General features: G+C 47.7%; 2 protein-coding genes across 2 annotated transcripts; one reads left to right on the forward strand and one right to left on the reverse strand.

Annotated features, from left to right (window-relative positions):
- On the forward strand, positions 1 to 3,686 carry LOC124467008. Its single transcript, XM_047019055.1, has 5 exons — positions 1 to 332; positions 444 to 463; positions 712 to 838; positions 1,267 to 1,440; positions 1,895 to 3,686. Exons 1-5 carry the CDS (start codon positions 321 to 323, stop codon positions 2,540 to 2,542), a joined length of 981 nt encoding a protein of 326 aa, XP_046875011.1. The 5' UTR covers positions 1 to 320; the 3' UTR covers positions 2,543 to 3,686.
- On the reverse strand, positions 3,633 to 24,991 carry LOC124467004 (growth factor receptor-bound protein 10-like). The gene is given in 16 exon segments (XM_047019052.1): positions 3,633 to 7,569; positions 7,687 to 7,780; positions 8,066 to 8,153; positions 8,296 to 8,362; positions 8,642 to 8,758; positions 9,313 to 9,390; positions 9,547 to 9,645; positions 10,307 to 10,417; positions 10,502 to 10,639; positions 10,730 to 10,804; positions 11,764 to 11,879; positions 13,300 to 13,456; positions 21,186 to 21,309; positions 21,484 to 21,590; positions 21,592 to 21,713; positions 24,899 to 24,991. Coding segments are annotated over 15 exon segments (1,605 nt in total). The 5' UTR covers positions 21,679 to 21,713; positions 24,899 to 24,991; the 3' UTR covers positions 3,633 to 7,422.
- Positions 24,992 to 27,075: the final 2,084 nt, after the last annotated feature.

Here is a 27,075-nt window from a genome sequence, read left to right on the forward strand (position 1 = left end):
GAACTGGTCTTGCTGCTTCTTAGCCTGGGAGTTTGTTGTACCGCAATGTTTGTTAAATTATGTTGTATTAATAAATCCCATGGATTTGGTACTTTTTAAAGGTGTTTCAAGTAGGTGTTTTGGGTCAGTGGCGGAATGTTGCTCGTCCCATGGGGCCACTAGAGTTGGGGCGTAACACCTGTGATTTCCGTAATGGTGCAAGTAGGATGTACATTATATCCAATTCAGGAACAAGTGGCCCCACCCAGGAGAAATGTCATTGACTAAATTTAACTGGCTTCAGTTACTAGCCTGAACTACTAGCTGCGCCATAAGAAATCATGAGTAACACTGTAAGTGAATATTAATTGTATTCTTATTAGTGCTTTAGGTGTTTACACAAGTTTTGTTTTAATTGTTAAATGTTGGTTCAGATGCTGAGATGTTTATTTGTGTTATTATAGAGACAGGATCTTTTAGAAAGGTAAGTATCTTCATTTTGAATAAAAATATTTAAAACTTAACTGTCAATAGTTTTTTGTGTCAGTTTGACTGGCATGAATCATTTTAAAATGTGCTAAATTATAATTGTTCATAATCTTTCTACAAACATTGATTAATAGCGTTTGTGCTGATGCTAACATGGCTAACAACAAGGTTATTGTTTTGAATATATTGTGTATTTTTCCGTAACGTTGTTTTTGATTGTTTGTTGCTTTTTTATGCATTTAGGAAAATAAAATATAGGGAAAGAATTCTAAAAAATGATAACAATTTGAAGTTATCAGGAACACTATTCATAAAAAATCTCATACAACTCTGGAGGGATAATCAAAACATAAAACTCAACGTAGAGGAGGTATGCCTGATTTTATTATGTGTCGCATAAGCATGTTGGTGAATGTGTTGAATCTGTGTAGGTTAGAGTTGAGTTGGGTTTGTGGGCACTGATTTCAAACTAAGTCCGACAAAATCATAACTTAATAAAGCGGGTTTCTGTACTGTACAAACAAAGCCTGTTGCTGTCTTAAAAAACTTAAATCCCATCATCGCTCAAAATTCGATTTGATTTCAAGGGCACCAAGTCCTATGACCCGACTGTTGCAATTGAATCCCTGTAATTTATGGAAACGGCCTGCTAGCTAGCTAGCTGTTTTTAGACTATCTGTGACAATGTTGCCCACTGTAGGTTCAACCATTACACAGATATTCCAGTCTGCATCACTACACGTGACTTGCATAAAATAGGCTATCGATATAACATTAATAGTCCTCTTTCTTGATAAGATGCTGCATGGCATCTTTTTCTTAGGTCACATTCATGAAAAAAAAATTCTGCCAGACGACTTCATTACAACTGATGAAAATCGAACCACACTGAAGACACATTTTCCATCTGCCTTCAAAATGTACAGTACAACGCCTCCCAAACAAACACCGTTTTCCAAACTTCTAGATGTGGTAAGTCCAGAATTTGTATGAAACTCAACCCACATTTACGCTGTATACTTAAACAAATAAATACATGTATATAAAAACATCTTAATGGAATATTGTTTGTAGATTGATGGAAAATCATTTATTCAATGTCATATTTACAGGCTATAACCTACAGTAAAATGTTGAAAAAGTATAGGAGTCTGGTACTAAGATGCATTGTAACCATTCCTAATAGGTTTGATGTTACTATAACAGCAGAGGTTTAAGACAGGGTTTACTGTGTGAGGAATATATCAAATTTAGAGTTGTCTAATAAACTGAAGTGTCAATAATTTTTTTTGTGATAAGTGACCGTATCTGTGAAGCAGGATAGCAAGTGATTGAATGTGTTGTTGAAACAAGAACATAATTGTCTAAGTACAGTATTGCATACTCTGTGGTCCAAAAGGGTGTAAATTGTGTTGTTTTGATGCAGGCTGTCAAAATTGGATACAAAGATGAAACTGAAATCAGAACATTTGCTTGGACATTTCTTAGAAAACTGAACCCACCGTTTTCCCTAAAGGGTGAAACATTGGACTACCTCACTATGGAACCCAATGTAATTGCTGTCTGTTACATGGAGACCCAAGGGGAAGAACCCGTGAAACACTATGGTCCATCTCTGTCTTTCAGAAAAGACATTTCAAAGAATCTCATGATTAACTGGTTGTGTCTTGAAGTATGGCATGAATATGTAGCATATGCAGTACTGTCACATCGATATGGGACACCTCATAGTATTAACTTTCCAGAAACTGTTCAATGCCAAGCTTTCATCAGAAAACAAAATATATATACTGGTGAACATGTCCCTAAAGATCCTTGTAGAAGATGTGGGGATCTCTTTTCTCTCCCTACAACAGGACCAATAGTCAGCACTCCTTACGGAAACTGTGCTGAGACTGAATGCTACAGTAAACTTCTTAAGAGTGGGGACGCTATAAATGTTGTAGATAGCATACGGCAAGACCTTGAACGAGAAGGCAGAGAAAGGTACCATCAAGAATGGACAGATCTTCAGACTAAAGCCAGGAGGGACTATCAGACAGGGTGGGATGTAATAAGAAACAGATGGAACTAAACAGGTGCGATGCAACTAAACAGGTATGGTGGGTAAATTCAGATCACCATGCCAAGTTTCTGGTTCATACCACGTCAATCCAGGGTAGTATCACTTTATCTTAAATGAAGGACATGCTTTTTAACCTTTGTCTTTTCTACAGAAGCCATACTTGAGAAATCTCCAGTTGTTGAGATATCCTTGAAGCCTTTGGTCAAGTCGACTGTTTTTCTGCTATTGATTAATGGTCGAGTCATTCAGATCACCAAATTCATTTAATTGTCCTCAATTTGTCAAGTCATCGTACTCAACATTTCTACCAAGTGTGTACTTTGATGATTAACAATCAAATTTGAATCGAATTGTTATCATAATCAAATCCCTGATGCGCATTGTTGACAGTAAACTAAAGGTTGAGTTACAACGCCCTCTAGTGAGTCACCTACTACTACTAAAATGCTGTTGCACACGTCATGCAAACATGCATGTGCATCTGATGCATAAACTTCTTTACATTTTTTATTGTGTATTACATCTTTGGGTCTTGTGACAGCCAAAATAAAATATATACTGTTATTTTAATTCAATAATACAGTCTAATCATTTTAAATTGTAATAAATTAATTATTGTATTTCCTGATTGTATAGTATGGTAAAATGTGTAGTTATAATTCCTCAAACATTTTCAGTAGCAACTGTAACATAGTTTTGAGCTAAATTCCCTCACACAGTGTGTTGTAAGGTGAACTGTATAGAAGCACCTGTTGTAACAGAACAGCAAGGAAGATTACTTCTGGCCCACCTTGAGTGTGCAATAGCCCCAGAGTCGCTCTGTCATCCAGTCAGATTAGCCACTCACCTACCCAGCCCAGATTATTCTACTTTGACAGGCCTAATCCCCACGTGCCAAGCAAGAAGGCCACATCACGTCTCACCATGGAGGCACGACTTAATCCCAATCTGAGAGACAGATAGACTAGTTGGCACAGTCCACTTGGATTATCGATGACAATGACCCTGAGGAGTGTGGTAGACCTTACCCCAAATAGAGGAGAGAAAAAAGAATTTGAGAACCATAAAAATACACGTAAAAAGTAAAATACCAGCGATGTATAGCAATGTTGTCTTTTATTCTGATTTCCAATAAACAGAGAATATATCAGTCCCTTATTTGTACAAAAATACCTGAACAGGATACAATAGAAGATCCATAAGCCATTCAGACATTTACATAATGAAGCAAAGCACACTATGAACACAGGGGTTGGTCTTGCCAAAACGGATAAATGTCGTTTCTACTGTATCACTCCCTGAAATAGGCCCTCTTTTCAAACAATGCTTTCGAGTGGCCCAATTCTCACTCGAGAATAATCCTTGCAACTTGAAAGCTTCGCTCGCACCTTACATGCTAATAAAACAGTTGTGAACGAGTACAAGTTGTGTGTGCAAACCTCAATTCAGGATGTATTCCAGTATGTTTTGATGGATCATCACAGCTGCTGTGATTTAACTAAAGGACGGGCGCCACCCTAGGTTGGTTGGCTTGGTGCTGTGGCCTGTTAGCCAGAATAACGTCAAACACAGAAAATAGGCACCTGTTGCAATATTAGGCTTGTTTATACCAGTATCAGAGTAAATGCAGAAACAACAAACCTCTTTTTGGTGGGCTACAACTGCACTACTGAATCAGAATGCAAAGCTAGCACTGAAAATGCTCGTTGAATCCAACCATCTGAAACACCTTCCTCTACTCGTCCTCTGTGGTTCCTAGTCCAGGAGTGCACCGGACTTCAGACCTGTTTTCATAGGAACACCTTGCTTTACATCGCACTGCCCAAAACCAGCATACACATGACATCTCACCAGGGTCCCAGTGATGAGGTGGTTAACCGGCCTGGTTTGAAAACAGTTACGGGGATTCAGAAGCTAAATCTGGATGGTTTGGGGCCAGAGAGAGAAGGCTCAGGTCACTCCTAAATGAATGAGGGTGATGAGCCAGATGTGGTCAACTCTTAAGGGTTAGATCAAGTCTCGGTCTCCACATTCTGAAAGCCTGTCAGCTTATATATTTGATTCACACTAAGATTTTTGACGCACGCCAAAAGTCCAGTTTTTGATCACTAAAAATCTGCTTAATTTAATACTGTATATATCATGTTATATTCTTTTTCTTTATATAAAAAGGTCATTTTGTGACAAAAAGAAAAAAACATACAATGAAGTCAATGGACACAATCAAATCATGGAAAAAAAAAGGACAAAATAAATCACTTCATTTTTAACGGAGTTACGAGTGACACCCCACACATAGTGATCTGTGACCTAAATACAGTGTTAGATCTACAACGTTTCCATAGTTTCACATACTTAAAAATAGATATATACTGGATATCCATACGGTTGGACTTCTGTATAGGATTGCATTATAACACAGTGATTAGGAGAGGAGGATGGGGTGAGAGAGACAGAGAGATAAAGAGGAAAAAAAGAGAAAACAGAGAGCAAGGATAGTGGTTTGAAGTCCTGAGTGACCCTTGTAGAAGCAGACCATGTTGAAAACTCAGGCTGACCCAGAAGGGCTTTTCCATCCTGACTCTGATCTGTCACCACTACCCAGACAGCACACCTGTTTTCTCTGGTCTCAATCTGACTCCAATAACTAAAAGCAGAAGTCTAACCTAGCAATACATAGTAATACATGGTCTAACATCCCACCAGCACATTCAACACAGAGTAATAATGTAGCTTACAGGCTGGACTCGGGGGTGAGGGGGGGGGTGTGGGGGGGGGGGGGGTGTGGGGTTGTTCAAGCTTCATCCAATCCCTGGGGAGTCTGCGATGGCTGACTAAGGCCTGGTTGGTGGAGCACGGAGCAGGTGAGTATAAGGGTGGTCCTGATTGGTCTGTACGCGTATGGACTGTGGCATGTGCCACAGTGACGTTCCTTAAGGAGAGCTGTGCGGGCAGGTAGCCAACGGCCTGGCGCTCTAACCCTATTTACCGTCAATCTGGCAGGAGATGGGGAGGGGGGGTTTAAACCTGGCACGGGAGGGGGGAGGGGGGGTAAATCTGGTGAAAGCCTTGAGCAGGTATTATGTCACACGCCCTGCCTGGCCGCAATGCTCACACGCCAGCAAGAAGACTGGGAGGGCGGAGCGGGGAAGACTCCTCCTTGTGTCCTTCCATCCTTCCCCTACCTCCTTTCCTATGCTGGAGCACTAAATCCTATGGTGGAAAATCGTCCTTCAGGACCACTGAATGCCTATGAAAGTTGTTGGCATTGGGGACTAAAGAGGAAAGGAGAAAGGGGGGCGGCTTAGAGGACCCTGGCGGTGCGGTCCCCTCTCTCCAATTTCTCAAATCTTTCGAAATGTCTGAAATGGGATCTGAAAGGATCAGAAATGTTTGAACTGTATGTGCATTTGAACATAGCTTGGGTTTCACACACCACTCAAGGCTCAACTGATCACTTAAGGCGAGGAAGACTCACTGGTCCCTATCTGCTGCACAGTCAACTAAACCTATATCTTCAAGTCTTTGTTTGATTCAACATAAATACAAATAGAAAGATCGGGGGGAGAGCTCGTGCTAGTTTGTTTTGTCTGGCGCCGGGACAGTGGTCAGTTTTTACTCAAGGCCCAGTCATTGCATGCTCAACTCCAACCCTTCACAAAACATCAGTCACATCTCGAAACAACATCATCTACAATGTGCAAGTAGTGAGCTTCGAATTTACTTAAGGAATACTGAAGAACATTCATGAACAGCATAACTGATTGTGATAAACCAGACTTAAGAGTCCAAAATGTCTAGGTAGACAGCGACAATAATGCAGGGCTTTCTCCTGCACTCATCTCATCTCCTGGAATGTTCCAGCAGATTCCAGGGGATGCTTAGCTGGTATTTTTTCTTCTCTCTCTATGGATGTTCTGATGAGGTCAGGCCGGCCTTTCTGCCAGGAACACAGAATGCCGTAGATGATGTTCCGCAAACGTTTCCAAAAGGGACAGCACGCACAAGTGTGACTCATCCTGTCCCATGCCACTGTAATCCAATCAGAACTCAGGGGAATTCTCACGTACCCTCTCTAAGAGATCGAGGGATGGGGGCCAGAGGGGAGGAAGAACGAGAGAGCGAAAAGAGGATGAGGAGCTTGTCAGCTTCATTCAGCTCAAGGGAAGAGGTGTCGGCTGTCGGCTCGGGAGTGCAAAACTAGTTCTGCATTGAATCAACAGTTATTAAAACAGCATTAAAAGGTCATCAAGTAATCAACTCTGCAAGAGAAGAGGGCCACACCGTTCAAAAAAAAAAAAAAAAACATTCCTCTGTCCTTCTAGATTAAACCGGCCAAGAAAACAATCATGTTCTTGGCCGCGGTTTCGTTCTTTCCCCTCTGTTGTCGGTGGCCCTGTACTGTCTCTTGTGAGATGGGGTGGGATAGGAATGCGCACTGCTGAGTGACGGACAGGGCCGAATCCCCCCTCAGGCAAATGTCAGGCTTTGCTAGGAGATCCTGGTCAGCTTATCCAGACTGGACTGCACAGCTTGACAGAGGACGAGCATCGTCAGCAACGGCTGCCACCTCGAAGCCACGTTCATCCCTGATGTTGAACAAGGAAGTCGGGGGGGGGGGGGGGGGGGGGGCATGGTGCCACCCACCGGGGGGAGGAGTACGGTAAGGAGGGGGTGGGGGGGTGCACCAGAGCTTATTGGACACAAATGTTGAGTTTCAAGACAGGGGTAGGGGTGGGATGGGGGGTAGGGGGTTCTGGTGGTCCACTACAGACGCCAGCTGTGTCCAGCTGTGATGGACCGTGTGTCCGTCTCTCTGTTGGTCTGTGTGTGGTGGGAAGAAGAGAGGTGTAGGGGGGGGGGGGGCGGGGGGGTTCAGGGGTGAGAGGTCACAAGGCCACGGCGGTGCAGGGGTGTTTGAGCTTGCAGGGCAGCACTCCCCTGTTGAGCTGGTAGAACTCCACCAGGTGGATCAGGTCCGTGAACTTGGTGGCACCGTCGTCAAGGCTGAAGAACATCTGACCGTCTTCCTCGCACTGCGTGTGGGGGACGAGCAGAGGGAGACAACGACCGTGAGGAGAACGGGAAGAAGAAGGAGAAGAAGAGTGTGGGACACAACAGAGGAGGAGGACAGGGAAGACGGGCTGACGTACCGGCAGGATCTGGAAGTGTTTGATCTTTTGGTGATGGCACAGGGTGAGGACGAAGGCCTTGGGGTTACTCTGACTGTCCCGCAACAGGAACAGCCTGGCAGACGGAGGAACAGAAGCCATGAGTGACAATAGGACATTCTAGAACATGAACTGAATGGATGGCTGCATGGAGGCTAGGATGGAGGGAAGGATGGATGGGTGGAATGGACAGATGGATGAAGACAAGGATGGATGGATATATGGATGCATGGATGAAGGAATGGATGGGTGGATATATGGCTGGGTGGATGGACGGACAGTTGAAGGCAAGGATGGATGGATATATGGACGGATGATTATATGGGCGACTGGATGAAGGCAAACATGGGAAGGTTCCTACCCATCAACTTGGCCTTGCTGCATGATCATCTTGTGAGACTCCTCCCTCATGATGCGCCCATGGAACCATAGCTGTGTTCTGTGGATCACTGAGAGACACAACCATGTTGGAACATAGAATCCATGTTTAGTTTCACAAAACGATGTTCATTTCCACAACCGAGACATGTCTGGAGAATGTGGACCAGAGAAGGCCCTACAGCACGACTAGTGTCCAGAACATGGCTGTACCTGTGCTGAGAGTGGAGGGGTGCAGAGGGCTAGGGCTTCCCAGGACATTCATACGTTGACTTCGCTTCTGCGGGGTGGATGAGAAACAATACATTAGAAGTGAAACAAGCTCTTGATGCTGATGCAGAGAGGTGAGCTGAGAACTGCTTCTAGAACTTCGGTTCTACCACCATCCACCTGTCTCCTCACCACTCCTTTCTCTCCTTCTCGTTCCCTCCCTCTCATCCGTCCCTCTCAAGCATTTGTTATAACATGTCATGCCGTTTTCTCTTTCTTCCTCCTCCTCCTCCAGGTCTCCCCCTCTTCCTCCCCCTCTCTCTCCTTCCTCCAGCCTCCTCCTCCTCACCCTCCAGGTTTGCCCCTCCTCCATGGCGGCGCTCTGGGCCTCCACTGGGTTGTCGATGACGCGGCCCGTCCGGCCGGAGAAGTCCATGGCCACCAGGGAGTTCTCCGACACGCTCCGCTGAGGAAAACAACAACAACCCCAGTCACCATCAGCCACAAGCACTCAGAACAGCCTGTCAAACACCCACACATAAACAGCGTGTGTGTTGCGTCGTATAACAATGAATCATTCTGTAAATGTTCCTACTCAATGACCCTAAAGGTGTTAAGTTAGGATGTTCTTTTGGCTGTAGAACACTGATTGTTTTAATCCAGTGGGCTCACAGTCTCAACCTGAATTTGTACAGTCCAAAGTGTCAAATATGTCTTAAACTTGACTAAATCCCCTTTTCACTGGAGTTGAAACTCCAAAAGGATTAAATGATCATTTCAGCAGCATATTACAAATCCTTCTGAAGCTAAATTGCTGCATAAAAGCTTGAGTGTAATAAAATTGAGGTATTTAGCGCATGAGGTCAAAACGGGTTGGTGATCTATTGAAGTCTAGGGTCAATAAACACATGGACCACAACTTTCACTGTAAACACACGCACTACAATTCCCCCTGTATTCACATGGACTACAATTCCCAGGTGTGTCACTATGACATAGAAGGGGATGATAGATCCTTACCACAGGAGCAGAGAAATGTGACAGTGGAGCTTTTCTCTGCTGGGGCACCTTGTAGTTCTGATACAGTAAGATGCCATACTGGAAAGACAGAACACACACACACATCCACATGAAGCCTTTTGTAGTGTACAAAGAAACTGGAATAGTTACCAGTCAGCTGTAACAGCTAAATGAGGATTGTAGGAGCATGTTCACTGAGGTAGTGCTATGCTTTAATACAAGAGCGTACTGTACCTTTAGCAGTCTGAACGCTGTCATCCAGCAGGTTCTACTCTGTTCATCTTCCGCGCACAGCATCTTCAGCTCCTTACAATCACTCCTCACTTTGCTGGGCTGTCGATCAAGCAAACCGACTAACATAAACACTTGGGAAATGACTACAATCGAGGTTTGGAGCTTCGGGTAACCTTCTGCCCCACACACAAATCTATTCCGTCGCTACAATCCCCCCACACTCGACCTCTCCCCTCACTAACCCTCCAAGTCAATCCTGCCCAGTCACCCCTGCTAACCACCCCAGACAAGGCCAGTGTCTGTAAGTGTGTCTGTAAGTGTGTGTGTAAGTGTGTGCGTGTACCTACCTGTGAGTGTGCCTTTGAATACATGTGTGTGTACGTGAGTGTGTATACGTGCCTGTGTGTGTGTGTGTGTGTGGGGCCAGATTCCCTGGCCCTATCCTGGCTTATCCCACTGGGCTTATCCTGGATAACCAGGTGACCCTCTTGGGATAACCCCCGGGGTGGGACAGGGTATCTGATCTGTCGCCTGCTGGGTGACCCAGGTGACCCCCCCCCCCCCCATGGCTTTGCAATGGATTCACTAAAAGCACAAGAAGTACTTTGGCCTTCTGTGCCCCGGTCAGAAGTTCAAGGCCTAAGTAGTGACATCCCAACCTGCACAAGTGCCAAGTAACAGATTGGAATGCATGTAAGGGCACACATGCCTGTTTGTAAGGAGTGGATACCATGCAGCGTGGCGTCTCCATGGTTCTTACCTTGATGCAGAACTGGAAGTCTGTTGGAGCATTGTGCAGCTTCCTGCCTGTGATGACGGTGAAGATGTTACTGTCCTCCAGGTCGGCTAGCAGCTGGAGATGTCTGGGCTCCTGGGCGGGAGACAACAAAGTCAGAGAGAGACGGAGAGAAAGACAAGAAAGAAAGAAAGAAAGAAGGCAAGAATGTTCTAGTACCTTGGATGTTCCTTTAGTGGAGTAGTAGAGGCCTGAGCGTCTCAGGAACATGTACAGCTTCTTCCAGGATTTCCGTCCAGGATCCTTCATGTAGAGATGGCCCTGGATCTCTGGACAGCTGCTGGAGTTCAGAAAGTTCTGGAAAGACCACGCCATAACGTTCCTTAAGCATTTATTGTGCCATGTATACATATGTGTCTGTGTGTGTGTGTGTGTGTGTGTGTGTACCTGTAAGAGCTGAGACTGGGGGATAGAGCCATTGGATTCCTGACACCAAGCCACCATCTGCTCCGGAAAGAAGTTCTGGAGATCACATTGAGAGATAGAAGATAAATGGAAGAAAAAGGGGAAGAGAAAAGAAAAAGTGACAGTATAGTTTACTGCAAAGTGACAACAGGCAGCACTAATAATAGCGATAATCATTCGTTCGAGAGGGTTTACATATCAATATGGACGCTTGCCACTGCTAGGACCGTGTGCATACAGAATGCTCGTGTGCACAAGCCATTTTTGTTATTTCTGTGTGCGCATGGATAACACAGGCAAGTATCATGCAATGAGAGGGCGAAAAACATTGAGAGAAAGTTGAGAGAGAGACAGAGAGAGAGACAGAGACAGAGAGACAGAGAGAGAGAGAGAGAGAGAGAGAGAGAGAGGAAGAGACAGACAGTCAGAGATGTAGAAGATGCAGTATGATCTCATCCCCTGATGTAATCCCCTTAGCCAGACCCAGCAAGCAGGGCCACTCTGCTCCTCTTAGCAGGATTGACCAGCCGAGCCCCTCCAGCCTTTTTACTGGGACCATTATCATAACCATGATGTCACTCCCCCACTCTGACAGACCTTAAATCACTTCAGCAGTGACGAGCCAGACCCACGCCTCTGCCCACGTCGCTCCAGCGCCACTGCTAACCGCTAGGCTAATGACAGGTAGCAGCACAGAGGTGCACCCTGGGCTAAGCCAAGTTATTCAACAGCCACCCGCGTCCATGCCAAAACGCTAACGCTAATAGAACTCCGGTCATAAATCCTGTGGTGCTAAAGCTTCTCTCAAAAGACCTAACCTACACTTGAAACGGTTGACTGAGATGAAAAAAGGTGACTCCCTCTGAGAAAACACTTGAGAGAAAGAAGCAGAAAGTGCTTGTGAGTAGGCTACATTTGTGTGTGTGTGTGTGTGTGTGTGTGTGTGTGTGTGCGTGCGTGCAAGTGTGTGTGCAAGCAGAGGACACTTTCCGGAACAGAGATTGAAGTGGACTCACCAGGGGGTTCCTGAAGAATTCATATTTGGCATAGTTCTTCCTGAAGAGGAATTTACTCTCACTACTCATAGAGGCCTGGACCTGAACAACCAACTCATGGTCCTCCAGACATCTCTCTACAAGGAGCGAGAGAGAGAGGATGAGAAGGGGGGGAGGTGGCAAGATAGGCAGCATTAATCATCATTTCATTTGCATTGCCATTCAGTTTTGTACACAGTGACCCCAATAACAAGAATAATAATAAGAGGTAAAGAAAGAGGTGGTACGAGAAAGAGAAACGGAGTGAGAGAGGATTGAGAGACAGAGAGTAGGAGGGAGGGAGGGAGGGAGTGGGCAGCATTGCAGGAGGATGATGTCATGTATTTAGCTGATTGCACAGAGCCAGGCCATAAGCAGCGATCCACAGAAGGACACAGAGCTGAACTTAGGGGACAACAAACGCAGCACAATGCCCCAGTGCTGCAATGTTGCACAATGGCTAGTTCTGAATTGTGTGTGTGTGTGTGTGTGTGTGTGGGGGGGGGGGGGGGGGGGTGGACATTCTCTCCATTGAAGTTCTGCTCACATACTGTAATGCCAGTCCAGCTGATTAGAGACGAATACAGACAGGATGTTCTAGACCTGCATTAACACACACCAGAAGGCACGCTCTGTCTCTCCAGTCCAAGCATACACACATCCTCCCCCTCCCACACACACACACACACACACGTTAAATGATAGCTAGTGGGATTTAATGGTAACTCTCCTCCACAGAATAGTGTGCAGAGTCACGGCTGTAACCCAACACTCACAGTTTGCTAGAATGAGAGCTACTGTTCACAAAGTGGCCCAGCTCTCTGAAGGCTGGGAACAAGCTCACTGAGATGTGCGTGTGTCTGCGTGTGCGTTTGTGTTTGGGTGGGTGCCTGTGTGTGCGTTTGTGTGTGCATGTGCGGGGAATTTCCTGTGGAGCCATATGGAGAGAGCCGATTGGTCAAAAAGCCTAGGGGCTCGTCTGACGGGGCTCTGAGATTGGTTACTTGATGCTCTGGCATGACGCTGACACCCTGCCCCCTCTACACTTCTCGCTCCCTCCCCCCTCCCTTCCTCTCTCCCTCTCTAGCCCCCTCCATTTTTCTCCTCACCTCACATTCCTTTTCTTCAGCCAGTACACTTTTTCCAGAAAATGACGATCCACTAGCTAGTTCCAGACAATCTTTCCACTCTCAAACATACATGTGAGAAAAGGCTGCTAGCTGAAAATAAATAGGATATGTGAAATATAGTAACTATCATGTCAAGAACGTGTAAAGAACAGCCGTGGACAGGGTGGGTGTATTGTGGGCCCTGTATGTCTAGGTGAGCAAACAAACTGACAGACAAAGCTGAGAAAGCATTGAAACACTAAGCCATATATACACTGTTGGACCCCCATCAACTGCCTCTTTTACTCTCTCTCTCTCAGTATCTCTCTCTCTCTTCTATAATAGACCACACACAGCATGCAAAACACACACACGCAGCAAACACACACACACACGTCCATAGACGTACCGAGGCCAAGCAGTGGGTGGTGCTCCACCAGGCTCCAGCAGTTGTCGTCCAGACAGTGGCTCCTGTAGACCAGGAGCTGACACATGTCTCTGGAAGTCATGTCAGCAGGGATCTCCACCACCTTCCCTGCTCCATCCTCACTCCACACCTTGACTATCTGAGGATCCCACACACACACAGAGACACACACAGAGACATGAGACACACACAGAGACACACACAGGGGTTTAGGTCATGGATACAGACACTTAGAAAGGGCAGAATTGAATGTGCGTCAGTCCCAATGTGACAGTGACCAAGCTATCGAGCCCAGCCTAGTCCGTTCCAAACGAAAGCGGTTTGGAACGGTTTGTGAACTGAAGAAAGTATGCATGGGAGATGAGAACAGGCCCCAGGGGCTGTGGTATCACCTCTCGAACGGACTCCTGTTCCATCATTCAGCCGTCTTTCACAAGGCCTCACAGCTTTCTGCTCCCGTGTACAGCTTGAGGAAACTTCACACCAAAGGCTACAGCTCCCCCCCCCCCCTCCCCCCCAACTGTGTCAAATCCTCTATGTTCCTTATAAGGTTCTTAACAACCTGTGTGGTAAACCATACATATTATCTCGACACTGTCTCCCTAAGAACTTTTCTCATAGTAGCAAATCGTTTTTGTAGTACTTTGCTTTCATAGTTGAGTTTTGTGTGAGAGCTTTGACTGGCTGTTGCCAAGTGTCTTTCGCCCCCTAAAACACACCGTGCATGTGTACACACACATTTACCATTGTTCCCCAGCTCTAGTGCACCTAAGCCCTCAAATCTAAACACACACACACTCGCTGGAAAACGCACACCGTGAATCCCTCACCATATGCACCATACTAGCACACCGACATCCGCCCAAAAACCAGCAGAGGAGGACAAAACCAAAGGATCTCCCAACATACTTCTTCTTCTCCTCTCTACCTTCCTTCCACAGAGTAAAGCCTGAATATGCGAGTGAGAGACAGAGAGAGCGTGAGTATGTGTGTGTGTTCTCCAATATCCTCTATCCACAGCAGGAAATTCACTTCAAATTCCGTCGTCCAAGATAGCCTCCTCAACACATCAGCGAATCACAGGAACACAAGACGCCCAACCAGACCAAGTACTGGAAGGAAGCTGCAACACTACAGCAATGGAGGATGGCGAAAAACAAGGACAGAGCGGCCTAAAATAACACAAAACCAGAAACGTCATTACTCTCTCTCTCTTTCTCTCCGTCTCTGTCTCTCTATATCTCCGTCTCTTTGTCTCTCCCTCTCTCTACGGCAATGTTGAGCCTCCTTGCTCATGAGAAGAAAAAAGTATTTTGTAGTTTTATATCTTGCATCGCAGAGTTGCTTGAGAACATTTAGTGAACCCTACAAATGGCGCAGTAACGTTTTCCCCTCTTCCTAGCTCTCTCTCTCTATATCTCAAACACACACACACACAGTACATTATAGTCCCTACAAGCTTCCGTACTAATGCAGACAAAGAGGAAAAGTATTTTTATACCTATTAAGTCGCAACGTTCCTCCAAAAAGTTTAGAAACGAAGAATGAAATGTCTTTGTCTCAACCTTCTGCACAAGCACACACAGACAAGTGCACACACACACACACACACACACTAGCGAGCACACACAATCTTACCTCTACTGCCTGAAAGAGGCAACATTCTGGAGAGCAGGATGGCATTTTCACACTGAGCCACTCTCTCCGGTGGGACAGAGAGACACAGTGAGAGGAGGAGGGCGGGAGTGAGGGAGGGATAGAAAAGGAAACGAGAGAGGAAGTCAGGAAAAAGGGGGGAGAAGGAAAAAAAGGGCGGAGAGAACAAGAGAGGGAACGGGAGCAACGGATGACAAGAGAGCGAGAGACGGAGAGAGGGAGAGAGAGATAAAGAGAGAGGGAGGGAGGGAGAGACTACCCCTTCCTGCTGGGTAGGATAAAGACTGAGCTGTAAGTGCTGTGAGAGCACCTCTCCTCAACCACCCCCCTTTCCTCTCTCCTCGCAGCCTCGTCCAGTGGATTAGCGAAGGACTGAGTGACTGAGGAGACGTTACCTGTCACGTACCCTGCCTCCAACACACGGGCCGGCGAGCTGCGTTCACAGCCAAGCGTTGCCTAAACGCTACCACTGTGTTGCCGGACCCCGCAGGTGGCGCACTTCCAAAAAGGAACGGGAGCGCCCCCCCCCCCCCCCTCTCTCGCACGACACACATCCACGGCACATCGGCGCACGCACGCAAAGACAGACCCAGTCACGCGTGTACTGACATTTTAAAGCTGCTACACGGTTTCAATTTTTCCCCTCACGAAAGAAAAAAAAGTCAATAGCCCTCTCAGTCTCTCCTCCTCTCCCCTCCGCTAGCCGCCCGCCCTCCCTCCCCCCAATCCCCCCCCCCTAGTTCCCCAGATGTATGTGAAATACAGAGTGTGTGTGTGTGTGGAGGAGGGGTGTTGAGAAGAGGGCTTCATGTGTAACATGTAACTAATCACCTCAGTAAAGCACCAACGCTCCTCAGCTCTCTGGAGTTACAGATCACGTGTCAGGATGAGGGGGCTTACAGTGGGGGGGGGGGGGGGTGCATAGCTCAGCGATTTTTGTCCATCCTCCCGAGACGGGGGGGGGGGGGTGCAGAGGGAGAGAAGAGAGAGAAAGATAAACAACTGAGAGACAGAGAGACAGCAGAGAGAGAGACAGAGAGAGAGAGACAGCACAGAGAGAAACAGAGAGACAGCACAGAGAGAAACAGAGAGACAGCAGAGAGACAGAAACAGAGAGCAGAGAGAGAGAGAGAGAAAGCAGAGAGAGAGAGAGAGAGAGAGAGAGAGAGAGCAGAGAGAGAGCAGAGAGAGAGAGAGAGAGAGAGAGAGAGAGAGAGAGAGAGAGAGAGAGAGAGAGAGAGAGAGCCCAGGAGGAATGTCAGTAATGTAATACTGAGTCATAATCAGTCTCATGTGTGAGTGGCCAACCCAGCTGGCCCCTAATACAGACTGCATGAGAAATGTTAGCGCACACACATGTACGCACACACACACATGTACGCACACACACACACGTACGCACACACACTGTAGGAGAAATGTTTGCAATGGGAGCCAGCTCCAGCTCTTGCAGTGGGGTGAAGGGGCTTCAGTTTTTCTCGAAGTACTCGAGCTCCCTCAGAGAGGACAATAAAAGGCATGCCTCCCAGTCCGTGTATATGGGCCAGTGTTTGAGCCAAAGGGTGCACATGCTGGGGGGAGGGGAGGGAGGGGGGGGGGGGGGGGGCGAGAGGGAGAGGACTGGGGGAGGGGTTGCAAGGTTGGCTTCAATCTGTCTCCTGTCACCTCACTCATCACACAGTGTCAATGGCTAGAGTCTGCCTCCTACTCCCTCAACACCCCCCCCCCCCCCTTCCCCCATCTCATCTCCGCCGGCTCTCTCTGCCCTCCCCCGTCCCGTCTCTCCTCCTCCTGCCCTTGGTGGCTCTCCTTCCTCCGTACCACTCCCTGGTTTTTCTTTTGTCATTACAAATGTTTTGATATGAACCCCTCGACCCCCCCAGGTCTATAACTTGCTCTGCTTAACCTGTATAACGGCGCTCTCTCTTGCTCTCTCCTTAACGTTCCTCTGTCCCTGTCCCTCTCCCTCTCCCTCTCCCTCTCTCTCTCTCTCTCTCTCTCTCGCCCTCCCCCTCCCCCCCTCACACACACACGTGTAGAGGTCAGGGGTCCCTCAGCCTAATCTCTAAAGGGTTAGGCTCACTTGACCAAGGGGTTTACAGGCCCCTTAAACCAGTTACAGCAGCACACACATACACACGCGCACACACGCGTGCATGCATGCGTGCAAACACACAGAAACACACTCTCACATAAACATACTTACAAACATAGGCTCTCTCTCTCACACACACACACACACATACACACTCGTGTGCACCCACACCACTTGCTCTAGGTTTTCTAGGAAGACAGAGATAACAGGGCTTTGTGTTTTCAACTTGGGATCCCCAGGTTTACCCTAAAGACGTGTACCAGTTCCTGGCTTCTGTGAGGGCGCCATATGTGTTGACCCGCTGTACGCTGGTCTGGGGTCAGAGCACGCTTGTCAGACACAGCTGATTACCACGGCAGACAGGCCAAACTCAATTTACCCCCGTCAGAGAGCCCCACTACAAAGACTGGTACTGACACTCTTCACCTCGCCTCCGACCTTACGCTGACACGGTAGAATCATTCTCTCTCTCAAACACACACACACACACACACAACTAGACCATGACTGAACAAAGCTCCTGTAGCGCAGACCACATGTACACAAACACTTCAAAGCTAAAGAAAACTCTGTGACTCTAAATGGTTAAAGGCCTGGAGGACGTGAATGGTTGACCTGTAGTTACCTCAGCGCTATAAAATCACAGAGAAATATGTCACAATGTTGAGATCAAACCGTTCTTTGGCATGAGTCACTGTAATCCTGTTAGACTGTTCCGGCCCTTGATTTTCAGCAGTACAACATGTCAAATTGTTGTAATTGTAAAAAACATAGAAAAATGATGAATCTGTAGACAGAAGAAATGTGTCCAGCTGGGATTGTGTTCTGTTCTGTCCGAGCACACTGTTCTAAGTGGTTACTAACCGGTTGAAGGTCAGGAAAGCAGGTGACCCAGGTCAGGTTTGGGGTCAGGGTTCAACTCAATATCTAGACGGTCTCCACCCTGGGAAACAGTGGTCTTAAACTTGAGTTACTGTTTCCAAACATCATATTTACACCCTCCAATCAATCATCTTATGGTTCAAAAATGTTCACAGAATTTGGGGTGATCAATGACATTATGGCATTTCTTATCCTGACTAGTCATTTTCCTAGTCAGATGTGTGGGTGTAAGCCCCTAGGGACTCCAAGTGTGTGTGTTTGTGTGAGTCTCGACTGAGACACATGACCGCATCTTGTGCAGAGAAACTGATGAATGCGTCTGGACACATCTGCTCCAGCAGAGTGAGCAGGCAGAATAGATTGAGTGTGCGTCGGTCAGGAGGGAACCCATGTCGAAGAGTAGCCTTTATGAATTAGCATTAGCCCCATCAGACTGCTGGAGGTGGGCCTGTAGCATTCTCCCCTCTGTCCCTGGAAACGGTCTCTGCCTCTCGCACACTGGCACCATAAAGGAGCCGGGTGTTTACGTGTGTGTGTGTAGCATGCTGCATGTTATTTTCGGGAACACACACACACACGCAGGCTAGGTTATGTCACGTTAGCTCACACATCCAAGGTCACGCACACACACTATATGGAAGAGGGAATAAAAAGACTAGTGTATGTGTGACCAAGTAGTCATACCAACTGTGGCAGGCTTCCAGCGGTATAGGTGTTCAGCGGTGTGCTCGCGAGTCAGGAGCTTCAAGACCACCCCCGGAGAGAGGGCAAGGGAGGGAGAGAGAGAGCAAGAAACGCAGCCGCCATCCCCCTGTGCGACGACGAAGCACTTAAGTGGGCTGGAGCAGAGGGGAGCACGAGGTCACCGGAGTCTGCTGCCGGACCCTGCTGCCTGAGCGCAGCAGAGGGGCCTCGGATCGGACGGCAGCAGGTCAGGAGACCCTTGCGTGCAGACACTCGTCAGCTGACCGTCTCAACGTGGAGAGGGGAGGGAGGGAGGGAGGGAGGGAAAGAGGGAGGGAAAGAGGGAGGGAGGGAAAGAGGGAGGGAAAGAGGGAGGGAAAGAGGGAGGGAAAGCGAGATAGGGGAAAAATAAGAAAAAAAAGGAGCAACCAAGAGATGGATATTGTGTGACCTCTGGTTTACTGATGACAGCATTTTATTAGACGAGAGCACTGTCCAAGATGTCTTATAAAGTTTGAAAGATTTCAAAGCAAACCCAGCCTATTAGAGAGGCAGGACTTCTGTCCCAAGGGTCCGACTAAGAACTTGCATAAGCCAGTAAAATTACTATCGAGTCCTGTGGTGCAAGACTGTTCCTTCCCCCTAACTGTCTGAATGCGTGGGAAATTAGGCTCATTTACTGAGATGAGAGATATTTGCCTTCCCAAAATGGACTGAGTCATGCCCTGAGCCTCCCACAGTATTACTGCAAACAGAATATAAGGACAGGATAAGGGACAAAAAAGATCCAAACACCCAATGTTCAGATTCCTGCTCACCAGCTGGAGAGAAAGAAAGAAAGAGATCTGTCTAGTCTACAGAAGATCCATGCCAAGATAAATAGTAAGCATTCACAAACACACACACACACACACACACCCAGAGGCTGCAGGGCATGTCTTCCTCCAGATCCCTGTCTGTATTGTTATGTAAGCCATCTTCTGTGTCCTCAGCTGAAGCGCCATTATACTAAGTAAACCCACTAAAACACAGTACATCACAAACACAATCTCACACAAATACACACACACACACACACACACAAAGGGGTTAGGGTTACGACGCATTATACAACTGTCTGCTTGTTTTGCCTTCCAGAACTGAATTAGTGTATTTAACCAGTCGGACTCTGATTCCATCAATCCATTACCGACACATATATCACAATATCATGAGATTCCGTGCACTAACATGTGAGTGAGTTTGTTTGTGTTGAGAGAAAGAAAGAGAGAGAGCGAGTGGCCACTGTGACAACACTGAGAGAACAGGACAATTAGCTCTATGAGAGCTTTGAAGTTTGTGGGGGAAAAAGTCAATGGGTAAAGAATGAGAAAGTGGCTAAACACCAACTTTAGAAATTCAAAAGACAGAAAGCAAAAAAAGCACAAGGTGGAAAAAAGCTCGCAGAAGAGACATGACGCATCCACTAGCGAGCGCGCACACACACACGCACACGCACACACACACACACACACACACCCCTTGTGTGAATTTGATGTCAGCCTCTTGAACATGTGAGATGATGATCAAGATGATCAAGTACATTTAGAAATAATGCCCTGTTGTGTGCGTGTGGTTGTGTATGTGTGTGTGTGTGTGTGTGTGTGTGTGTGTACACAAGCTTCGCGTGTGCCTACGTAGGGGCGTGTGCGTGTGTCCATCCAAGAAAGACGTTTTCCAAGAAAGATGTGGTTCCTGTTCTTCAGGCGTGTTCATCTTTCGCTCAGATCCTGAGAAGTAGATACATTGTGTGATAGACAAGAACAGAACGTTCCTGGGATCGAATTTGTCAAAGGGCTGGGCTTAACCACACACACACAAACACACACACACACGGCTGCAATGCTCTCACGCTGCATGCCCGGCGTGGAAGCGTGTGAACGGGAAGCGGACGGCCGTGTTCGCCCGGAGACGGAGGGGGGGGGGTGAGGCGGGAGCGGGCGGAGGGAGGGGTCAGAGTGCTCCGATATGGAGACGTTCCCAGACGCTTTCCCGGCCACTCCGGAACTCCGCCCTCACAAACACCCAGGGAGACACACGGAGAGAACATCCTGCAGACGCACCTCCTTACACAACATCCCGTGTGTGTGACTGTGTGTGTGTGTGTGACTGTGTGTGTGTGTGACTGTGTGTGTGTGTGACTGTGTGTGTGTGTGGGTGTGTGTGAGAGAGAGTGAGAAAGACTGATGGGCACACTTCAACAATAACACCCAGAGTGAGATAACCCGGGGTGACCTATTGTGCGATGGAGGGCAGGGCAGAGGGAAGCCAAACACAACACACAGCCCAGCAGAACCCTCACTCCAGAACAACCCAACCTGGTCAGCTGACTGAGATACTATTCAGACAGAAACCACAATAAACCCTCCACACTCCCTTACCAAACACAAACACACAGCAAAACTCCACAGGCTCGTTTTGCAATGTCGTGAACCTCAATGTGTGAGTACAGGTACGGAGGTTAGTATGGTATAGGTGTGTGTGTGTGTGTGTCAGGGCGGTGTGTACCTACATGGATGTCTGAGTTCTGGATGGGGCTGAGGATGGGGGACCCGGTGGGGCTGCAGAGTTCAGGGAAGGGGTTGGGGATGGCAGGGAGGGAGGACGGGCGCACCAGCTGCTCCTCCTGCAGCCTCCTGCAGGGGGCGACAAAACACACCGCTCACACAAGGCCCGGCGGAGAGGCAAACACACACTCGCTCGCCCAACGACCGCGGCTCCCAGCTATCGAGAGGAAAGAAAAGAAAACTCGCACCGAAAAAATGGGTGTCTTGTAGGGTGGAGGGGCGCGGGGGGGTAGGGGGCGTTACCTGACAGCCTGGATGTGCATGGGTTGAGAGCGCCGCAGCTTCTCCCGGGGAGAGGAGGGGGGCACGGGGCGCGGGGCCCCCCGGGGGCCGGGGGGGGTGGTGGTGTGGGTGGGGGGCGTGGCCGTTGTGCAGGAGCGGCACCGTGTCGGCGTGCCGGCCGCAGGACGAGTACACGCTCTCCGGGGACGAGCTCATGTCGTTGACCAGCGCCTCCAGGTCCACATCGTCTTCTGGGGGGAGAGGGGAAACACGGGGAGGGAGGGAGGGAGGGCGGGAGGGTCCATGGAGTTAGGTTGCAATTTAGATATAGTCATTTAGCAGACGCTCTTATCCAGAGCGACTTACAGTTAGTACAGGGACATTCTCCCCGAGGCAAGTAGGGTGAAGTGCCTTGCCCAGGGACACAACGTCATTTGGCAATTGGAAACACATGCTCACAAGATGCAGTGCTTGACTTGACCACTAGATGCCAGGCTAACAGAAGAGGCACCACACATTTCAGCAGTGTTCCTGGTGGTGCCAGAGGGCTAAAGTGTCTCCCAGGGAACAGTAGGACGATATGCATAGTCCCTCTCTATAGATCCACTGCTATTATTAGTCTGAAACAGGTTCTTACCTGTAGGACCTCCATAGGTTCTACAAAATGGGCTGTGTGTGTGTGTGTGTGTGTGTGTGCACCGGTCCTGGCCATATGCGTTCCACCTGCCACACTGAGAATTCCTGACATTCCTCATTAGACAGCCTGTGGAACACTCAGCTCACCGTACATGGTACATGGTGGAAGAGAGGAGAACAGCCAACACACACAGAGACACACACAGAGACACACACAGAGACACACACACACACACACAGAGACACACACAGAGACACACACAGAGACACACACACACACAGAGACACACACAGAGACACACACACAGAGACAAAGACACACAGAGACACACACAGAGACACACACACACACACACAGAGACACACACAGAGACACACACACAGAGACAAAGACACACAGAGACACACACAGAGACACACACACACACACACACACACACACACAGAGACACACACAGAGACACACACAGAGAAACACGCACACACACACAGAGACACACACAGAGACACACACAGAGAAACACGCACACACACACACACACAGAGACACACACACAGAGACAAAGACACACAGAGACACACACAAAGACACACACAAAGATACACACAAAGACACACAGAGACACACACACACACAAAGACACACACAGAGACAAAGACACACAGACACACACACACAGAGACAAAGAAACACAGACACACACACACACAGAGACACACACACACAGAGACACACACACACAGAGACACAGACACACACACACACAGAGACACACACACAGACATCAAAGGAAAAAGTTGGAGAGTAAGGACCACGGAAACACATGCGCGCACACACACACACACAATAAGTGTTGTTCTACATACTGTATGTATGCTTCCCGTCGGCTACCTGACCATACAGACATGGCTATGTACGAAGTAACAACATCGAGTTTGAACACCCAACAAGCATACACACATACACACACACACAGCAACTAGCCTGCATCCCACACATACAAGGTGCACACACACACACAGGTGGGGGGGGGGAGGGGGTGTCTGTGACAGCAGAGAGGACAAGCTGGGACATTGGGTCAGGTGGTGTAGAGGTTCACACACAGGGCAGGGCAGGCTGAACGAGGAAGATGAAAGAAAGGAAAAATGGGGGTAGAGAGAAAGAAAGGGAGGAAAACAGAAAGACAGAAAGAAAGATAAAGGAAAGAAAAAGAGAGGGATCGGATGATGGTTCTTGTTATTCCAGGGGGTCGTAACGAATGAGTATTTACATTCCAGACGTTCACAATCTCCTCACTGGCCCCAGGAGAGTGGAGAGGAGGAGAGGCAGGCAAAACTATGTTCCCAACAAGCCTCTAAAATCATTCCTCGTCATAAGGCAGTCCCCCTTGTCTAGCAGACATGACCACTACGCTTCACGCTGACAACAAGGAAGAGTTTAGCTCAGAAATGTTCTAAATGTACACACACACACACAGTGAGAAGCCAGGATACGTAATCTGAGATAGGAGTGTATCTAAAACAACTCGGAGGTGTGGGTGAATAATATTTTTGCTACAGAGTGAAAGAGAAGCCATTTGACTTTGACAGCCGCAAAACGTCCTTCTACAGTACTGTACCTACGGAGTCCGAACCACATTCACACAACCGGCCAGACCGACCAGCCGAACCTCAAACAACCAAACCAACAACAGTCTAAACCTCTATCAGACTCAATCGAACAGACCGACTGGCCATACCTAATCCAAAACCGATACCAAGTAAAGGCCTCTGGCCCCTTAACTTGGGATATTAGGCCTCACAAAACAGTTTGTTACATCGTCATCTAACAGGCCACTCCTTTACAGCTTTGACCCACAATCTACAGTACATTCTATATAGGTGTACTAGGCCTTACCATGGCTACATGTAGCCTGGAAACCTGTACTGTACATACACTACAGCACTCCCTGGATTAGTCTGGTTTGGAGGGCCTATTTACCCTCTCGTCGACCTCTTAACCCGTTTAACGAAGACCCGCACAGCCGTGACCATTAGTCACCACGGAGACCAGCTGTCCACGCTCCAGGGAAAGGAGCCAGGTTAAACACGGGAGATTTACGACCCCTCGGTCGGCCTGATTCCCCCAGAATTCCCAGGGTCGTGCCGGGTTACGTTTGGATTTCTGGGAATCTTTCAGCAGTGAGACGAGGAGAAAAGACCTATGAGGAGGATAAACATCAGGACCCTCCGTCTATAACCTGTCCCTCTGGAACACACACAGCAGGGATGGGAAGAGAGAGAGAGGGAGAGAGTGGGGGGGGGATAGGAAGAAAGAGAGAACGATGGAGAAAGAGACAAAGGGCGGGGGGAGAAAGATGGGGGGGGGGGGGAGAGAAAGAGAGACAAAATACAGGAGAAAGAAGTACATCTAAAGAAAAGTGGAGAGAGAAAGATGGGGTAGGAAAGGGGACTACAAAAAAAGAGGTTCTGGGAAGAGGAGTGTGGATCTCTGGTCCAGTATATAATAGAGCTTCTCCCTATGGAGTCGTATTAGGAGAGTTCCTGCTCGATCACCATTAGAGCTCTAGAATGGACAGCATCATAAAAGTGTGTGTGTATCTTCCAGGACCATAATTTATTTCATTTTTCAGGCCATGAAAAATATGTGGATTTAAAGCCATTCCAGGTTATAAATGATTGTCCATTTAGATCAGATGCACAAATGATAAGAACAGCACAGATAAACCACATCTGACCAAATGATAGAGAGAAGAGGAGGAGAGGGGGGGAGAAAATAGGAAGGGGAGGAGTGGAGTACCTTGGTGAGGGGAGTTGCGGTGAGTGGTACGTTGAAATACTGGGCCAATCAGATCCTTGGGTCTGTGTGGGGAGGCCCGGTCAACAGTTTCCTGTGAGAGAGGGGTATATAGGAACTAGACTGAACTAGTCATCTGATTTTCCACATCAGTCTTTCATTCTGTTGGGGGGGTTTTCCAGGAAATTCAAGAAAGCCCGACAGACAGTCAGACAGATAGACAGATAGACAGATAGACAAACAGACTACACAAACACACATGCTAAAATGCATGCTTATACACATATGTACATTTAGACTCACACACACGGGCACAGTGACACGTACACACCCACAGTCTTCCTCACACATTCCCTCATTTGAAGCAGCCTCAGTGCCAAAACCAAAAAAAGGAGGCGAAGAAGAAAAAGAAAGAACCAACATTTTCACTCTCCATTTTTCCAGGAAAACGGAGAACGCGGAAGCACAGCTTCCTAGAACTGTTCGCTGCCAGAGGTCCCGCCGCATACGCATGCACAAACGCGCGTACACACACATGCACACACACACACACACACATCACTCCCCAAGGCGCTCCAAAAACATCCATAAACGCCCCGGAGAAAGATTTACAGCTCTGAGAACCAGTGGCCAAGGGTTTTCCAGGGAAAGCTAGACCACAAGGGGATGTGCTTTGGAGGAGCAAGGATCTCAGAAAGCCCCAGACACACTTTTTTAAACCCTACACCTAACTACACACTTGAACACATCTTCACAGAGTAGAGAGGGACATCAACGGTCCGTGATGCTGTAGTACAACACAATACTCTACAGCTGCTTTGAACAGTGACTTTTTTTTCCCCCTGGTAAGGTCTTGTTGTCGGGACAAACTCCCGATCCTAAGAATGCATCATTCACTAGCAGATCAAATTGGCAAATCAGATCACTGATTCTCATTCATTGGCTATGAGAACCTTACTGCGGTTAGTGAAATGTTTTAAACTCTCTCTCTCTTCCCCTCTGGACTTCAGCAGCAGCTCCTTCTGGCTGGGATTATGCCTGCCTGCCTGTCATGATGAGGAGATTACAGGGCTAACCTTTGACCTGGAAGAACATGCTCAGCCAGAGCACATCCCTTTGATAAGAGAGGAGGCCAGAGTCTACCAGAGCTAATGATACTTATAATGGTCAGGTTTGATTTATATTATATATAATAAATATTTCATACATATTTTTATGAAAAGAAAAAACACACACCCACTTCCCTTCTGAGATGGACTGAAGCACTCTGGACTGATGACTGGAAATCACACACACACGTGCATGTGCACACACGTGCATGTGCACACATATATTAAGAAATAGCTGCACTGGATCATCACCGCTTCCACCAAGACATATGTCAGGTGGCTGAGCTGTTAGGGAATCGGGCTAGTAATCTGAAGGTCGCCAGTTCGATTCCCGGCTGAGCCAAATGACGTTGTGTCCTTGGGCAAGGCACTTCACCCTGCTTGCCTCGGGGGAATGTCCCTGTACTTACTGTAAGTCGCTCTGGATATGAGCGTCTGCTAAATGACTAAATGTAAATGTGTCTTACATTCCAAATTACACACACACACATATCCTTATTTGAGACAGCCTTGGAATATAGTCCAGATTCTCTGAACATGCCTGTAGATTTGCACTTTTTGAAGTTACGCAAGTCTGCAGGAAAGACGTTGCTCTGCCTCGTTTATACACACCAATCCTGTAGTCACAGCCCAATAAGACAAAGTGTGTTTGCTATCATGATATTTATATAACGTACATGCCAATTGTCTGACTACACACACAAACACACGCACACAGAGAGTGGGGTTGTCAGAGTCCAATGAACAATTCCTTCCATACCAAATAGTGGAGCTCCAGAACCCAGCCCAGGGTTCCAGAGGGTCTAGTCTGGCCTATCTGTGGGCCCAGCCAGGGCCTGCATACCTCCCCCTAAGAGCCAGCGCTCTACCAGGAGCTTACAGCACACTATCAACACAAAGGACACAAGAAGGAGGGAGTCATGGCTCCAAGTCACACACGGCGCCACCGTCACAACATTGCGCCACGCTCAGAGGCCAGCATACCAGAGAGCCGCCGCTGGGGGGGGGAAGGAGGGGGAAGTGTTGTGCTTGAACTTTGTTTTTGTTTGTTTCTTTTCCTGTGTCCTATTC

This window comes from Hypomesus transpacificus, chromosome 4 (genome assembly GCF_021917145.1).
Source record: "Hypomesus transpacificus isolate Combined female chromosome 4, fHypTra1, whole genome shotgun sequence".
Lineage (NCBI taxonomy): Eukaryota > Metazoa > Chordata > Actinopteri > Osmeriformes > Osmeridae > Hypomesus > Hypomesus transpacificus.

Coding starts and splice junctions, on each gene's coding strand:
- LOC124467008 (XM_047019055.1), top strand. Junction 464..711: donor AGACAGGATCTTTTAGAAAG/GTAAGTATCTTC, acceptor TTATGCATTTAG/GAAAATAAAATATAGGGAAA. Junction 1,441..1,894: donor TTTCCAAACTTCTAGATGTG/GTAAGTCCAGAA, acceptor GTTTTGATGCAG/GCTGTCAAAATTGGATACAA.